Raw genomic sequence first — 17,119 nt, forward strand, 5'->3', positions numbered from 1 at the left:
TTTAATGGACTAAAAATTTCACCTCAGTTTACATCAGCTAGGGGGTGAGTCATTGGGTGAACAGTTCCTTTACTGTCATTAAGTGAGGTTAAAAACTAGGATTAAGGCTCTGTCACACGAGCATTTTAAACAGATCATCATGATCACAGGGGAAATTCAGGTTCCACTTTGGTGAAGTTTGACACAAGTTTGTGCTGTCTTGACAGGGCTGACATTGCAAGAAACAGAGAGCCAAAGATGACAAAATGGAGAAGCTTATTGCAGCTCACTAGTTGTTTTGACGAGTGTTCCACAAAAGAGCTAAGACAGGTATGAGACAGTAATGAATGGTATGGATACATCTCTTAAATAAAATGTATGAAACTGCTGTCCTTGTTGGGCCACCAAAAGTACATCAAGCGTACAAAATACTTATTCCCACCTTTGGAGTTGTATTCAAATATCTCGGCTCCTCTCTGTCTCAGGAAACCGTCTTCATCCAGCCTGTACTGAACATCCCCCAGACGGGTGATTCTGTCCCTCAGATCATAGCGCAAAGGGGTTAATCGACCACTATTCCCAGGGTTCAGCAAATGAAGGTTACCATTCAGATCATAATTATACCTGGAAGGACAAAAATTATATCATTAACATTACCAGGGCATAAAATAATGGTGCTTTTTTAAATTGAATGTTACGATCCTACCTCCACATTATCTTCTCATTGAGGGAGACTGTTTGTAGCTGTCCATCAACGTCGTACTCGTAACCATACTTGGTTGTGTTGGCAAATGGTCCGATTTTGATTTCACGCTTTGTGACTCTGCCCATGTTATCATACTGAATTGTGATCCAGTACATCAGAGACCTGAAGATCTCATACTGGATCTCCTTAATGCGGCCATGCTGGTCGAAGTGTTTGGTGTAAGTCATCACTGCTGTAGAGATAATCTGAGACAAGGGGAAAAGTTCAAAAATCAACAGTTTGCATCCTACACTAACAAATAGCCCTGCTGATCAGACTTCTGTGATGATGGATGATGTCAAAGAACACGTAAGAGCTTATTGGTTCACTTCACCATTTAAATTCAGAATGTCCTGTGATGTTAGGTATCACAGTCTGTCCCCAAAAATATGGAAATGATTACCTTGAACTGTAATGACTGATTTACTTTGTCAAGATATATGAGATACGTTTTCTTACTTATCATTACTGAAGATGCAGCTTTGCTAGCTTTGCTGCATAGCTGTTACTTTGTTTAAATTGATGAGATGTCATGTATTATGGTACATTAGAAGAAGAAGAAGAATAAGCTTTATATGCAGTATCGTATTTTCCGGAGTACAGAACACACCTGAGTAAAAGCCGAACGCACCAAAAGAAAAAAATATTTGGACACATATAGGCCGCACTTGACTATAAGCCGCAGGGGTCCACATTGTAACATGACATACGTTTTCAAGTTCAGGCCATCTGCTTTTATTAAATCCGAAAGCTTTTGTCGTCTTTTTGCATTGCGTCAGTTCTTCACGCTGCCGTCTCCAACGTCTCACCATTGATTCATTTACGCCAAGCTTACATGCAGCAGCTCTATTTCCTTCTTGGACAGCCAATTCGATTGCTTTTAACTTAAAAGCTGCATCATATGCATTTCTTCAGGTGTTTTACATGATGAGGGTGTGTGCATGAAGTGCAGAATGACTGTTAAAAGTTATGCTTAAAACTAGTGTCTTCCTCTTTGCATCACCGGGCAGTTAGCCACTAAAAATCTATAGATTAGCCGCATTGTTGTTTAGGCCGCAGAGTTCAAGGCATGGGAAAAAAGTAGCAGCTTATAGTCCGGAAAATACGGTATATATATTTTACATACACACACTGAATTTGTCCTCTGCATTTAACCCATCCTTAGTTGAACACACACACAAAACCCAGCAAATTACAAGAAGTAGAACCAGCGATCCTCCGATCACAAGTCAGTTCTCCAACCTCTAGGCCACGGCTGCCCCCAGCATACATCACGTACATTAGTGCTTTGATGTCTTTTCAACAGAATTACATTGGTTTGTGTTACTTGAAAGACAGTTAAAATCAATGCAGCGAAAAGGCAAAACTGTCTTACCTGGTTGATATCATAATAGATGACTCCAAACTTCCCAAACTGCTCCACTTTCCCAGATATATCATCAAACTGATAGAGATCAATTGGCAGTGGGGTCTCATTGATTACAGCCTGCATGCTAGTGACTCTGAAGCTGTTGTCGTAGGTGTAGTCAAATCGTGCATTCACCATCCCATCCTCGCTGAAGCGGAATATTTGCCGGTCAACCAGTGGGCCGATTTGGCGATACCGAATGGAACAGATGAAGCCTTCGCTCTGCAGGTTGACTGTCTTGAGTACACCAGCGGTCTCATCATACGTGAAACTGACCCTTGTTGAGTCATAGAGGATCTCTGCCAGCTTGTTCTGATGAGACAAATAAAACACTGCAGCATTTGTTGACAGTAATGGACTATGTAGCATATCTGATCATACACCATCAGGTAAGTCCAGTGACTGCCATCAACTCTTGAGCAACCTATTCATGCTGTTCATTCTCTGCTGCAGCTGCTACTTATACATGTAAATGTATGTCATGCCACAGGTGGACCCAAGTATGGTGGACACTTGGGTCCACCTGACAGTTTTTTCATGGCTCCCTGGGTATTGACTGTACTGATTGCTAAATTTTAATTATAAATTATTTTTCGTAATTGCATAAAACATAAACTCATTTACCTGTCTGCGATATTTGTACAGTACACGGCGGCCAGTGCCTAGATGGGCAACTCTGAGGAGCTGGATGGAGAGAGAAAAAGCAGTGGCGATGAGCAATTCAGCTTCAATATCATTAAAATGGTGACACAATAAAGGAATAGTCCACCCCAAAATCAGAAGCGCATATTTTCTCTCTTGCCTATAGTGCTGTTTATCCATCTAGATTGTTTTAGTTTGAGTTGCTGAGCTTTGAAGATAAACTTCGCACTTAATCAGTCAGTATATTTTTACATACACTGAAATTCTTCTCTACATTTCAAACAGTGATGGGCACTGATTGAACACACACATGCAGTGAAACACAAAGGCGCAGTGAGCTGCCATATCAGGTGCCTGGGAAGCAGTTGGGGGGGGGGGGGTTAGGTGCCTTGCTCAAGGGCAAGGGAGTTCATTAATCAATAGTTTTTGCCTGCCAGTCTGGATGGAATTGAACCCTCCGGTCGCAAGCCACTTCCAGCCTCTAGGCCACGGCTGTCACTTCAATATAATGGAACTAAATCGTACCTCACTTGTGGTGCTTGGATCCATTTGAAAAACTCAAACATCTCAAAAGTCTTTCCAGACACAATGCTACTTTCTTTCTGCGTCACTGCACTGAAAGAAGCCCACATCTACTCAAGGATGCCAGGCTAACTAACTAAGCTAACTAAGAATATAATGAATATAATGGTCTATTACATTCAATATATTCATGAGAGGGCACACATATCTACGGTGTATCTTCAGAACTTGGCAACTCACACCAGAACAATATAGAGCCTAAACAACATTTCAGTTGGAGGAGAAAATGTTTTTTCATTTTTACCAGTCCCTAATTTTTGTTTGAGGGGCAAAAACATATTGGGTTGCCTGTGTTGAAAACATTACTGTAGACTGGGAGGTACAAAGACAACTACAATGTCTGCTAAAAATATAATGAGCAAACATTCATTCATTATTATCAAGACCTTGTGTGGTGAGATATAATAAGCATAATATAATATGCAAGAAAGGAAGGAAAGGAAGGAAAATAAAAAAGAAGGAAGATGAAAGAAGAAAATGCATCAGGTGATATGAATTGCAGTCTTATTACATGCATTCATGCACACACACACCTGTCCATCTTCAGAATAGTCCACAGTAACAGAGGCATTGCTCTCTGGGGGGGTGTAGATGTTCCTGTAGTATCCTATGGATCTGATGGTCTGCATAGTATGTCGAGCAACACTGGGCATGGTGACCGCTGACAAACGGCCCCCGGAGTCATAGTCAAAGATATATTGGTGCTGGCTGTGCAGCAGCAAGACCATGGACTGTTAGAGAGAGGGCAGAACACAGGAAAATACATAGTACCCAAGGCACAAAGGACAAAGAGTAGGGACACTTTATATTTACATAATGTTCTGGAACATCCTTTGACACCATGTCATTAACAATAGTAACAACAACAATAACAAATAATATATGTATGGACTAGTTAAGGCAGGAAGATCCCCCTATCATATCAAGGAAACACTAGGTAGAGGGACAGATACATATTTTCAATGGGCATGTACTACTGTAATCATAATCTATCCCTAAATGCTTTACTTACATAACCCTAACTATATATTATCTATAATCTATTTGCCATAGCCACAACTTTTACCAGCCTTATCCATACTGTAGTTGCCATGTCCAAATATTGTAGAAAGTGAGAGCTTGAAAACCAGTGAAACTGGATGTAAAAACAAATAACCATAGCAAAAAAGTTACTACTAACAATGTATAATAATACAACAATAATACTAATATCCTTCTCTGACACTACAGTTGGTTTATTAAGGGAAACTGCTGCACAGATTCTTTGAGAAGCCTTTCAAAAAGCACACAGTTTTCCACTGAATGTCATTGCATGCATAAGAATGCTCAATTCTCTGACGTAACTGTGTCTGACTAGTCTGACTAAGTAAAACTGGCTATTCTAAGGTCATTAACACCACTTGGCTTTTGAAAAACTGCATATGCATCTTTCATCATCTTTCAGTGCTGTAATACAAACACAAATGTTGAAAACTACCAATCTGGAATTGGTAGTTTAGCTTTCAGTATATCTTACTGTCATTAAATAATAATTTGCATTTGTTATTGCCAGAGTCTGGTCCTGGTGTCTGTGCTGTTGTGGAACTGGACAATAGGGCAGATGTTACTGTATAGTCTAATGCAAAAAAGAAAAAAAAATCAAGGATATTATTTTGAAAAAGCAGCAACTGAGTAAGCTATGGCCTGTACATTTTCTCCCTCAATGGACAATGATTTGAAATGTGAGGAGAACTCAGAACTAATGTATACATGAACAGCAGCAACTTGTCTTTGTCTTAAAGTTTACTCTTTAAACATGAAAACTACAAACATCATGCTGTCGTGGGTGTGTACTCCTTTCCTCACGCAGCCGGTAAAGATCACTTTGACCTAAATTCCTAGTATAGTCCCTTATACATTCAAATGCGAACAGTGAGCGCTAAGCAGTTCTCTTAGTTATAACGCTAACTGCTACGTGCTACGGTGAGCATGTTACTTCACTTCTTTCTTCTTTGTGTGCATAAATTCTGGTATTCCGTGCTGCCCTATAGCTCTACCACGTTCACTTTATTTTATGTTCCACTATAGCAATTAATTATCTATGCTAAACTTTTCAACCCACATCTGCACCATAGTTAAATTCATTCCTAGGGCCAGAATGGGTGACACTGAATCATTTTACAGATGGATCTGATTAAGCTGAGTAAAAATCACTGCAAATATTAGTTCCATGTTCCATAGTATACCTTACTTTCTTATACTTTCCACTGAGTGAACTTACAGTCATACTTAATTAGAAATATAAATCAAAAGTGAAAACCCATTTATTCACAATATTTGTAGTATGTATTTAATTTTCAATTGCTGTTTATGTTATATATATATATATATATAACAATATATATTAGATTTGTTTGTTATAATGAACAAAAAAGATACTATTGTAATTTGATGTATTGCATCTTTTGCAAAAGGCATCACGACTGCTAGATCTATGTAATATAGATAATTCTGCTTACTTACTCTCTTTATTTTAGTCTTCTGACCCTCTGTATTGTCTGCTGTTGATCATTTCTTTTTTCTTACTTCTCTCAAATGCTATCACACTACTTTCCTCATGTCTCCTCTTTTTTCATGAACGATGCTTGCTGTCTTTTTGAGTGCATTACTTTTTTTCCACATACTTGTACACACAGACAACAGAGAATTTATACTGCTGTATCCTCCTTTAGTTTACTCATTGTCTCCTCTCTTCTCCATAACACACAAAGTCAGTCAGCCATTTAAAGCCATCTGTTTTAAACAGTGAAATGTGGCTACCCCCAGGAAACATCGTCATTGCCGATTTGGAAACACACTGGGGTTTTACTGACTCAACGTGAATCTGTGTCTATGACCTGTAAGTCCCACTCTCACTGAAATGTCGTGAAAAGACCCAAATTAGCATCCAAGCTTCACAATCTATGACCTGACCCCCGGATATATTACCACTGTACTCTTGGAAGAGAAGAGAAAAAAATGTTTTACTCCTGAAAATGTACGGGATTCCTTTTCATGTTCTTTCTTCTTGTTAACTCTACTTATTCTATGTCTCCTCTCAGCCTTTTGCTCCTCTGTAATAGACTAGGCACATGTGTTTTAATCACTTTTAATGGGCCACTTCTCTTCTCTCATCTCCCCTGGGGATGTGAACTGTTTATAAGTACTGTGCACTAACTTTATGACAGTACAGTTTACAATAGCAGAAACGCTGTTAAGTTAGTGCTGCTTACTTTCAGCAGAATTGATGGAAAATATAGTAACCTTGCTTTGTGTGTGCTATGGTTATCTATGCTCAGAGTTGAGCAGCATTTCTCTGACAGTGCTTCTTAAGAGAAACAGGATGTGTGTATGCATGTTATTTGGTTCTCATCACTACTTCTCAGTAATATAGATGATTTTTTTGTCGTGCCCCTTTTGAGATACACAACCAATACATGTGTTCATCTACTCTGAAGTAAAAGTCTGTCAAACACAATGTTTTCAGTTGTAAATCTAGTTAGTGATGTGTGAAAGTGTGTGTGTTTATTAGCTTTCCTTGTGCTGTCCTATACCTTATCCAAGTACGTGTAGCTCCATGTCTTTCCATCAGCGAAGACTCTGGAAATGATTCTTCCCTGACTGTCATACTCCCACTTCTCTGTGGTTGGACCTCTCTGAAGGCCTGTAACCTGTCCCGTACTGGATACACACATACACACACATGTATAAGGCTAACATCTGGTCCATATCAGAATGTATTATTTTAAAGTCATGTGTTCCAGCTACAATTGAGTTGAGGTGTAACTGCATTTATGGTGCAATCAAAAACATTGTATGTCCAGCTATTAGTGCTGCAGATCTGTAGTTCCTTTTGAAATGTTAAGGTTATCTAAGAGGCAGTTTAAAAATGTTCCATACAATCCCAAAACATATCACAATCAAAATCATATTTGGTCTGTTGGCTATATCAAAACATAGTTCCTACTGTGAACAACAGATGTCAGTACAGGCACACTGTTTGCACTGCAGTGTTTTGAATATTTTGCCCTCAGGGTGGACAAAATCTTCAAATGCTTTTTAGTATAATGCACTCTGGTACAACATTGCCAAACAGTATGATCTCTATAATAAACATGAAGCAGAAATATCATCTTTCTGACAGTGTGACACGTAGAAGGAGTACAGGAGAAAGTACAGTTGGAGTTTATGGAAATGCAGTGTAATGACACATAAAATTCCCACCAGCAGCTGTCCTCCTGCAGCTTCTACCTGCAACGAAAAAGCTAGATTTTCCCAGGTGAGACACCATGCTACAAGGATGCCCATTCAGTATGTTCTTATCCCAGCCCCTCACACACAGACACTTCACACAGTCATATCCTTGTGCATCTCACCCAGGTGCGCAAGGTACCCTTTGGCATCTGTGCACAAAGCCTAGACTGGATCTGACAGCAATTCTTCAGTGCTTGACTTAGCATCACTGTTCCCATGAAGACTGATATTTAATGGTGAGTGAAATTTAATAGTGATAAAAGCATTTTGCTATAGAAATATTGTACACCACAAAGTGCTTAAAACACACTCATTAAAATAGATAATTTCTGAAAACAGTCATGACCATGATTGTTCCTTTTTGTTTTTATTAGTTAGAAATTTGGTGTGTCTGTAATGTATACAAAGTGCTATTAGATTTCCAAAGTTATGGATACAGTAGAAATATTGCGACTGTCCCTTTTAAACTGAAACTTTCTCAGACTTTATTTCAGTGCTCAATGCTACAGCCCTATCCGGTTTTAAACGTATACATGACAGTTTCCTGTAGTTGAGTTCAGTAGGTGGATGAACATCCTAAAATAATAAAAACTCAGAACAGTTTACCTGGAGTATGTCAGATTAACTGACAGTAGCTTGCTGCTGGGAACCCAGAGTGTCGGATGGCCTTGGGTATCATAGATGATCTTCAGCAGGAATTTTCTGTGGTCGTCATAAATTTTCTCTGTTCGTAGCGTGCGGTCGTAATCCACAGACAGCAAGTTCCTACCATTCACCTGAAGAGGCGGAGACACACAAATAGAGACTCTTGCAATTCTATAAATCTTAAATCAGCTGAAACATTTGATGCTTACTACATGTTTGAAGAGGAAAAGTTTATCTTTCTGGAAGCATGAATGTAGTGTGCAAACCTTTGTAATTTTCCTGTTTTTTTAAATTTATTTTTCAGCTGACCTTCATTTTACCAGTCATGTAATTAAGAACAAGCTGTCATTTACAAAAAAAGAAAAGGTTAAAAAGAAAGTTAAAAAAGTTAAAAGGCAGCATTACACAAACATTTCCAACACACCCCCTGTCACAACCAGCATTACATTTGACCACACGCATTACATAGTCTAGCGCACAAACAACAGACAGATGCCTAGCAGACAAATGTTTCAGACAATACAACAAACGAAAGTTGTATAGACAAGCAGCAAACCTACAAAGCATAGCAAGATATTTTGTCTACATTTTGTCTGGAAAGTGGTGGAAAAGTGCATGGAGTGTCCAAAAAGGAAAGAGTTGTTCCTCTGTGAGGCATAAATATGCTTGGTTCATCAAAATATGTCAATAAATAAATATAAACCCACCCATGAACTGCTTAACCTGCCACACTGATGGTTTTGGACTTGAAGACATACTTGGTCATCTTTGGCCAACTGACAAATATTTCAGTGACAGGGAATGGACTTTGCAATTATACAGTTATTTTTGCACAAAAAAGGGCAAAGAAGCTTCATGATGAAGGATTAGGATTTGGCTAAACAAACAGACAAGCAATAAATGGGCCCAGATGTTAAATTTCAGGCAATTCAGTTCAGCATCTGCTACTGAGCCAGTGAATTAAAACATACTTCTGATGCAACACCCATTAACACTGTAGCATCAGATAGCCAGCGAGAACTCTTTATAGCTTTCTAAATGACTTGCTTTTTATTCAAACTCTAATCTACAAAGACAGATAACCCAAGTTTGACACTAACCTCACCTAGGTCCTGAATCAAGGGGAAATACTTTAGCCAAGATCTGTTTAATTTAAGAGAGAGTCTTGCTGGAAAACGTTCAAGAGTCATTTTTCTCATTGTTTTCTCGGCCTCTCATTCATTTGTAAATTAGCACCAGCTGAATGCAGCAAGGTGAATAAAGAGGACAGAGAAGGAGGATATTCGGATGCTGGCTGCCAGCTGGATGAAAATCAAGACCATTAGGATAAAAGCCAAAAGCCATGCAGAGTGAGCCACACTATTTGAGGGGAAACAAATCATTTTGCAGGTTGTCATGACATGTCATTTTCATGTGAAAGCAAACGTGTATAAACACAAAACCAAACAGGACTCTCTGATGGTCTCTCCTGCCTTCCCTATGTGTTGAATCACTTAGGATGTCAAAAAGCATCTTTTTATCTTTTAACAAGTACAAATAATTATAGATATATCTACAAGTGAATTTTCACATGTTGAAAAAGAATTGCAACTGGTTAAGATATAATTTCCCATTTAAGATGCAATTGAAAAGAAATTTATTCATGACACACAGACTCCTGTCATTCATAGGTTAATCCATTAAGGACACAAAGACGTGTCTCATTCACAGACTCATACAGAGACATAAATACATTCTGCTCTCAACCACTCTTGGTCAGTCAGTTTGGAACTACTGGCCATCTTGCATGACCAATATTAAATCAACTAAAAGACAGACTTTGTTTCAGTTGTCTCTCCTCACCAAGACCACAGATCTATTTTTTTTCATGACATTTGACATATTAACAAACCATTGCATCTGTCTATCTGGAACTCAATTACCAAGCTCTTATTTATAGAGCTTGGTAGTTGAGTTCCAGATAGGTAGATGGTATTTTATGTTTATTTCTCCGTCGTGGGACAAATAAAGGTTTTCTTATTCTTATTCATTTTGGATATCTCATATATAACCGTTAGTAATGCAAATGCAGTATTCACAAGTTACAATTATATTTCAGATCTGAAATACCATTCTAGATATTTCACATTACATTCTTAATGCTGGATCATTCAAATAGTTGAGACAAGAGACGATGTGACATTTGGAAAACTGTCATGGATCTCTGAGATCTTGTGCAGTCTGCTTTTTGTGGCATTTGGAGCTGAGTTGAAGTTGTGTACTGTTATTAATACAGACCACGAGGTGGAATGTTTAGATTAAAGCAAGAGGTGAATAAAGAATGTTGCAAAGAAACCTCACAGAAAAGGTTTGCTGGCACGAGGTTAGCAACAAGGTTTGCTGGATGCAAGCAAAATGCAACGCTATGCCTTTGTAAATGTAACAATGTGCAGTCTTATTCAGTAAAGTTGAATTCAGAAACAATATGTTCTGGTCATGACAGCTATGTCCCCACAATATCTATACTTTATTTTGAGTAGTCATAACTGAACTTAAATATCTAGAATTTTACTTAATAGAATGAAAGACATCTACAAAGACTATTCCACTAATAAGAAATTAAATGTTGATATTCAGAATTAACATTGTGACTAGTGAGAAATGAAATGTAGATCTAACTAGAGCTATTATCAGTCAAATGACATTATTGTTATGTTGGCTTGGAATTCAAGCAAGTCAAAAAGTAATTGTTAATATCTACAATTATTATTACCTGTCCTGATTAAATATTAAAGGCTTTGCAATTGTTGCGGTCAACCAGCCAATCACAATTTCTTTTCAGCGTATTTTAAGTTTTACTTCACTATAGTCTGTTACTGGGTCCATGCAGTTTTATATATGAGAGTAGAGTCCCTGAATCTGTAGACTTTGTGTCATAGTTTGACTGTATGTCCTTCACCCATTAACTTTAACTTCACTTTGTGGAGTGCACACTTCCTATATCTGTGTGGGTTTCTGTCTCCAACAGTCTATACAACATGTGCCCTGTCATAGATCGGTCACCTGTCAAGAGTGTACCAAACCTGACTAACCTGACGTTTTCATCAATTCTGAAATAAATCTGAAATTGGTCCTATCCACTGGACTAAGTAGAAGTAAGTAAGTAAGTAAAGAACATGTATGTTTGTCTAGCCTTATTTCCTCTTTCAGTTTAGAAATAATGCCATTGTTTATAGGTCAATAAAAACTTCAGCTGAAGAACACTAACCCTGAGCTTTCGCCCGAAGACAATGACTTTTCCTCGTGTCTGTTCCTTTCTGAACCTCCACTCCACCAGGTTTTGGCCATTCTCTCCTGGTAGTGTCATGTTGCGTCTGGCTACAGTTGGGTTAGCAGCACCTAGAAAGGGATATGAAACAGATGTGAATACCAAGAATATATGTATATTGTTCACACACATGACATCTGCTATGTGTAAATGTTACAGTGGGGCTACTGAGTGCTTGATTAACTGTAATCTTTGTAAGTCAGTCGCTGTAAATGAATTGAATCGCTGATTTTGATTGTTCCTAACATTACAGTTTTGTTAGACACCTTGCACACTATTCGTGGTGGAGCTTGCAGATCTTTTTACAGTGGATGGCAGATTATTCTCATTATGTTTGTACTGTGATAGCTACTTCCTTTGTCAATATATATTTTATCATTCCATATTTCTCAAATTAACTCAAACACTTAACACTTAATTTTGCAACATGGTACATTTCAGTGTGTATTTTGGTAGTTCAGCTACAAATGTAGGCTTGTAAATCCAACTATATTACCATGCAGTAAAATGTTGCCATAAATAAAAGCAGTCATGTTTATTATGACAGATCAGCAACAATATATCCAGCATATTTCAAATCTATGTAAGCTGATTTTTTTGCACTCAACTGTGATGAATGCACACCAGAGGCTACTGATGAAGTAGACTAAACATATTTGAGTCCTAAACATACTATGGTGCTTTGGAAACAAAGTAAGCATAAATACACAGGAAATACAGCTAGCTTATACTGACTATCAAAGTAAAAAAACTGCAAACATGACACTGATATTGACACCCCACCATGATTCTTGATGTTTACCTGCAGAAAATCATGTCAAAATCTTTGAAAAAAAAGGCATCTCACACAGCATGCAACACAAAAACTACTGGCTGAATACCATTTATATGGCTATCACATTATACTTTTGGGGTAATGTGCTCAAAACTGCAAACCTGCTAGTATATGGGGCTCTGTCTGATAATGTGTGTCCATCCCGTTGGCATAGATGACCCTCAGTGAATGGTCATTACCCACTTGGTAGCTGTTACGAAGCTGGTCTATGAGAAAAAGACAGTTAAACTATAACACTGTATCAACTGAACTGAGCAAGACAGGGAGGGGGATAAATGGATAAATGCATAGAAAGAAAACAGTACAATTAATAGTGTCAACATCACGCAGCATCTTTTCATTAGGTTACCCTTGAACTCTTTAGAACTAGTGGCCATGTGCCATGTGAGAGAGATAGAAACTCTTTTCGCTTTTGTAGTTCTTCATTGTTCACCTATCTCACATTAAAAAGACACAATTTCTCTCTGAAATATGTCTTTTTAACATATAATCACAGAATTTCTTTAAAAAAAAACAACTTTTGCCATAATCAAAGGAGCAAGGAATTGTTGACACATTTGATGACACATTTTGTTTAACAAGACACACTGATAGAGGCTGGTATATTCTCCTGCATTTTTTCACTGCAGTGATTTTGTCTGGCAGTTATTTTCCAATGTTCAGGTTCTTAATGAAAAGCATTTTTTTCCTCTATTTTTTTTACTAGGTTTTGTTTTGTAAGATCTACCAAATTTCACTTTCATTCCGGCAAACAACAGCTGTTCATTTTTGATGGTGATTGCTGTGGTGGTTTAATATTGTGAGGAGGATCTACACATTGAGGCTTATTCTAAACTCCCACCACCCACATCAGTTTTTCAGCACAAAATAAAACTTACAATACAAAGTACAAGTCAAGTGTACCAACATGTTCCCCTGCTTTCGCAAAGCAATCACCAACAACATCAATACAACAATATACAACAGATACATTAGCTTGTTTTCCTACACTTAATATAATTTCACATTACTTAGGCCACTTTCACACTGGCACATTATGCAGTTTAGGTGATACTGAAGAAGCAATTGATAAATAATACATGTGAACTGATGGAGATGAATGAATGAATGAATGAATACACTTGTCGATGGCTTTGAATAACTTATTATATTCCAATCAATGCTATTCTGCTCTGAGGGAGCTTCTACTGTTTTCCTTCACACTCTGGGCACGTATAGCTCATTCTGACACACTCACTCACTTGAGGCCATGCTTCAACTGACTCACTTGTTCAGATTTAACAAGGACATCAGTGCTAAATTGTTTCCCCCTGCTGCTTAGGCTGACATGAAGGATGATGAGTATACTAGCATTTTTTCCTTTATGCAATTCCCCTCAAATCTAAACCTATAAGAGGGGATGCGCTAACAGATGAAGCCATAACTGATGTCCTGATCTTTCCTTAATAGGTTTTAATATGGAGATGGAAAACTTTAAATCCACTTTCCAACTTTCATTATCAACTGTAACACAATATGCTTTTATGATGTAGTCATAAATCTGACACAGTTCACAGAAAAATAAATCAAATGAAAGGAAAATGCATTTTACGGTAAAGTGAAAAGACTTGAAAATGGCTTTGACACTGTAATATTCACATAATGTTTGAGGTTATAGTTACTGGCAGTAGTCAATATTCATTTGTTGCCTTCATCTACATTTAAAAATTTCCATCACATTTTAAAGATTTGTTTATTTCTTCTTGTTACACTTGTTAAGAAATCTTACCCTGCACTAGAGTGTAGAAGGAGTCAATTGATGACAAGTTGGTTGTTATGGAAACATCTTCATCTTTCCCTGATGTCTCAATGTCCACAGCAATAGTCCCTGATGACATGTCACCATGGAGATTGGTCACCATGCCGGTGGGGAAAGTCACATTAGTCAGACGACCCTCACTGTCATAACTGCAAGGAGAGGATGCAGGGAAGGAGCAATAAAAGCATATTATTTTCCATTATTCTAATGTTTATTTGTACCTGAATACCTGAATCTACATAACACACACGCATGCACGCACACATACACACACACACACACACACACTTGAATGAGCTGCCTCCAAGAAGGTGAAATTTGACCATTAGCACCTGGAAACTTGGATAATACACTTGCTTATTAAATTACAAAATGTAATCAGCTCTCAGCAGCACAAACATGTACTCAAACATAAATACGGTAATGCTGCTCACTCATAGAAGGTCGTCCAGCCTATTTGGATGCTTTTAGTGGCCAGTAAGCCACTGTTGCCATGGTAACTAAACAAGATGAGTTCCTGACCCTGAGCCGTGAGTGTCTTCAGACCTCCATTAGTCCCAATGGTCAGCCAGATGACCTATACACACATAAACACACAGAAATATACATTACAAAATGCAAAATACATACGGGTCATGCTAAGTCTCTTTCTTGAAACTCTCTTGTGAGGAGCAACACAGTATTCAGAATAATAAAAAAGAGATTTCTGGAAATATTGACTTTTTGAATACAATCTTTTTTTAGTAAACAGGCATTTTGATAACTTGCAACCTTACATTTTTCATTTCAACCCTTCCATTTACCATTAATTTATTAATTCAGTCACTCTAACCTCTCAATTCAAATTATTACAGCTAAAAACATCGCTTTCAAAAACTAGTGGAACTGCTTGTTAACAAATACCTACATATGAAAGTTCATTCTGTCAAGTTAATGTCTGTAGCATGGTGAAGGACTTGCTCATCTCACCTGATTGTCAGGGGCGACCACACGTACAGGCATCCTGTTGGTGTCTCTACGAATACGGAGTGTGTTCCCGCTACTGTCTGTCACTGCAGTTACATCCTCTTCGTTGCTGAGGGAATGATGAAATTGACAAACTGAAAATGTGTTGCAAAGGCAACACATCTCTTATCTTCAATTATAACCCACACCAACCTGTAGCTGAAATTGTATTTATAGTCTCCAGTGACCAGGGACATAGTGAACTGATGAGTCCCATTGGCATCAAAGACATATAGCTCTTGAGAAGCTGGAGAAGCCACTTCATAGGAGCTCGGACCTGAAGCCAGAGAGCCTGTGGACGAAGACACAGCAAAGACAGACTTTTTTTTATTTACCGTACTTTACTATTGTTTCTTTTCTTAAACTCATACAGTACCTTCCAGCACCTAATACAATTAACCTTGCTGGAAGGAATTTATTCATAATTCATTCATTCATTCAATTTGTTCACAGTATGGAAAATATGGAAAATATTTGGGGTAGATTACGTAATATAGCAATCAGAGCCAAAGTCTTCTTTGAGATATCAGTTTGGTCTGTAGTATACTGCTGTTAACCCCTTCAACCCCCAGAAAGACTGAACAAATATGAGTCAGATGATCTACATTACATGTAATAGAGTTCAAGAGGTGGGCAAGAAAATTTAACTGAGTTAAAATCCTGGCTGATCTGCGGCAGGACCTTTCTCTCTGCAGTTAGCATGTTCTTCCACTGTCTGTATGGGTTTCATCTGAGTGCTCCAGTCTCCACAACCATCAAAAACATGTGTTAGGTTAATTATCCTGCCAGTGCCCTGGACCAAGTGTGCAGGATGGTTTAAATGCAGGGATCAAATACTAAATGTGGTACTTAAATGTGGTACGATTTAAATTAGATTTTTCTATACCCGTTTTGTGTGAGCATGTGTACTATACATACCAGTAGGTGGTTGGTTACGTCGTATGGCTCGAATCCGGATGTTTCCCAGATCAGCAACATACAGTGTCCCATCCGGAGATACAACTAAAGAGGAAGGACAATTCAGCCTTGCATCTTTAGCATAACCATCTCCTGTTTGATAGCAGTCACAGTTGGCATCGTTCTGCAGGAGAGAGGAAAGCAGAGAGTAGGAGAGGAAGAAGAAGCAAAGACAGAAAAGAAGTGAGAGGAAGTGAACAAAACTACATGAATAATTCAACTTGGAATGTGTTATGAAGAGTAGAGAAAAATGTGGGCACCACCAAAAATTCAACAGGAAAAAGATTCTTATGAATTTAATGGTTTGTTTTCGACTATATTATTAATGGAGCACAACCAGTGAGCTAGATCAAGCAGCCAACTTGAGCTGCACTGAAACATACACATGTGACATGCCAAACTTTCCCTGCTGGTAACTGAAACACCCAATCTGGCAGTCTATTTAAACTGCAAAAAATCCCATCTCGCCCTTTGCCTGTGTATTGCCGCCCTGCATCAGTCGCCTGTTCTCTCATTGTAGACTGTGTGATCTCGCTCATGCGTTTGCATTCTCACCTTCTGGTTCTAATGCTCGCCATGTTGCATGCTATCTCCAATTCAGACTGTGAGTCTCAGTCCTCACGGGAAGACCTTGTCTTTATTCCCAAAAACCCAGGTTCAGTCTGTCACGGTATGCTCCAAGATTGAAACAGAACTGTTCGTGTTGCAGTTTCTGCTTTTCAGGTTAATGAATTGCTGGTTGGCCTCTGCGCCACATCTTGGAAAAGTTATACACCCGCAACATTTCAGTTCCAGCTGGGCTTAACCACGAGAAGCTCTTCAAGTTCTTTACAATTCAAGATAGCTCTACCAATGTCCAAGAGCTGAAAATGACCACTGGCAATCCACACAGTGCCTCTCCCAAAAGGTAAAAATCCAGCAAAGAAGTACACTTAATCACATAC

General features: G+C 38.3%; 1 protein-coding gene across 6 annotated transcripts in view; it reads right to left on the reverse strand.

Annotated features, from left to right (window-relative positions):
• Nucleotides 1–17,119, reverse strand: part of tenm3 (teneurin transmembrane protein 3) — a 293,504-nt gene that overhangs the window by 11,884 nt on the left and 264,501 nt on the right. For all 6 annotated transcript variants that reach the window (XM_046399608.1, XM_046399625.1, XM_046399602.1 and 3 more), the window contains 14 exons: nucleotides 16,137–16,299; nucleotides 15,372–15,510; nucleotides 15,183–15,288; nucleotides 14,648–14,790; nucleotides 14,184–14,362; nucleotides 12,517–12,621; nucleotides 11,521–11,651; nucleotides 8,235–8,404; nucleotides 6,929–7,055; nucleotides 3,890–4,087; nucleotides 2,757–2,816; nucleotides 2,100–2,444; nucleotides 686–930; nucleotides 422–603 (listed from right to left, as the gene is read on the reverse strand). In XM_046399608.1, coding sequence (XP_046255564.1) covers nucleotides 422–603; nucleotides 686–930; nucleotides 2,100–2,444; nucleotides 2,757–2,816; nucleotides 3,890–4,087; nucleotides 6,929–7,055; nucleotides 8,235–8,404; nucleotides 11,521–11,651; nucleotides 12,517–12,621; nucleotides 14,184–14,362; nucleotides 14,648–14,790; nucleotides 15,183–15,288; nucleotides 15,372–15,510; nucleotides 16,137–16,299 — 2,293 coding nt within the window. The remainder of the gene's footprint in view (nucleotides 1–421; nucleotides 604–685; nucleotides 931–2,099; nucleotides 2,445–2,756; nucleotides 2,817–3,889; nucleotides 4,088–6,928; nucleotides 7,056–8,234; nucleotides 8,405–11,520; nucleotides 11,652–12,516; nucleotides 12,622–14,183; nucleotides 14,363–14,647; nucleotides 14,791–15,182; nucleotides 15,289–15,371; nucleotides 15,511–16,136; nucleotides 16,300–17,119) is intronic.

The sequence above is a fragment of the Scatophagus argus genome, chromosome 2 (assembly GCF_020382885.2).
Source record: "Scatophagus argus isolate fScaArg1 chromosome 2, fScaArg1.pri, whole genome shotgun sequence".
Taxonomy (NCBI): Eukaryota; Metazoa; Chordata; class Actinopteri; family Scatophagidae; genus Scatophagus; species Scatophagus argus.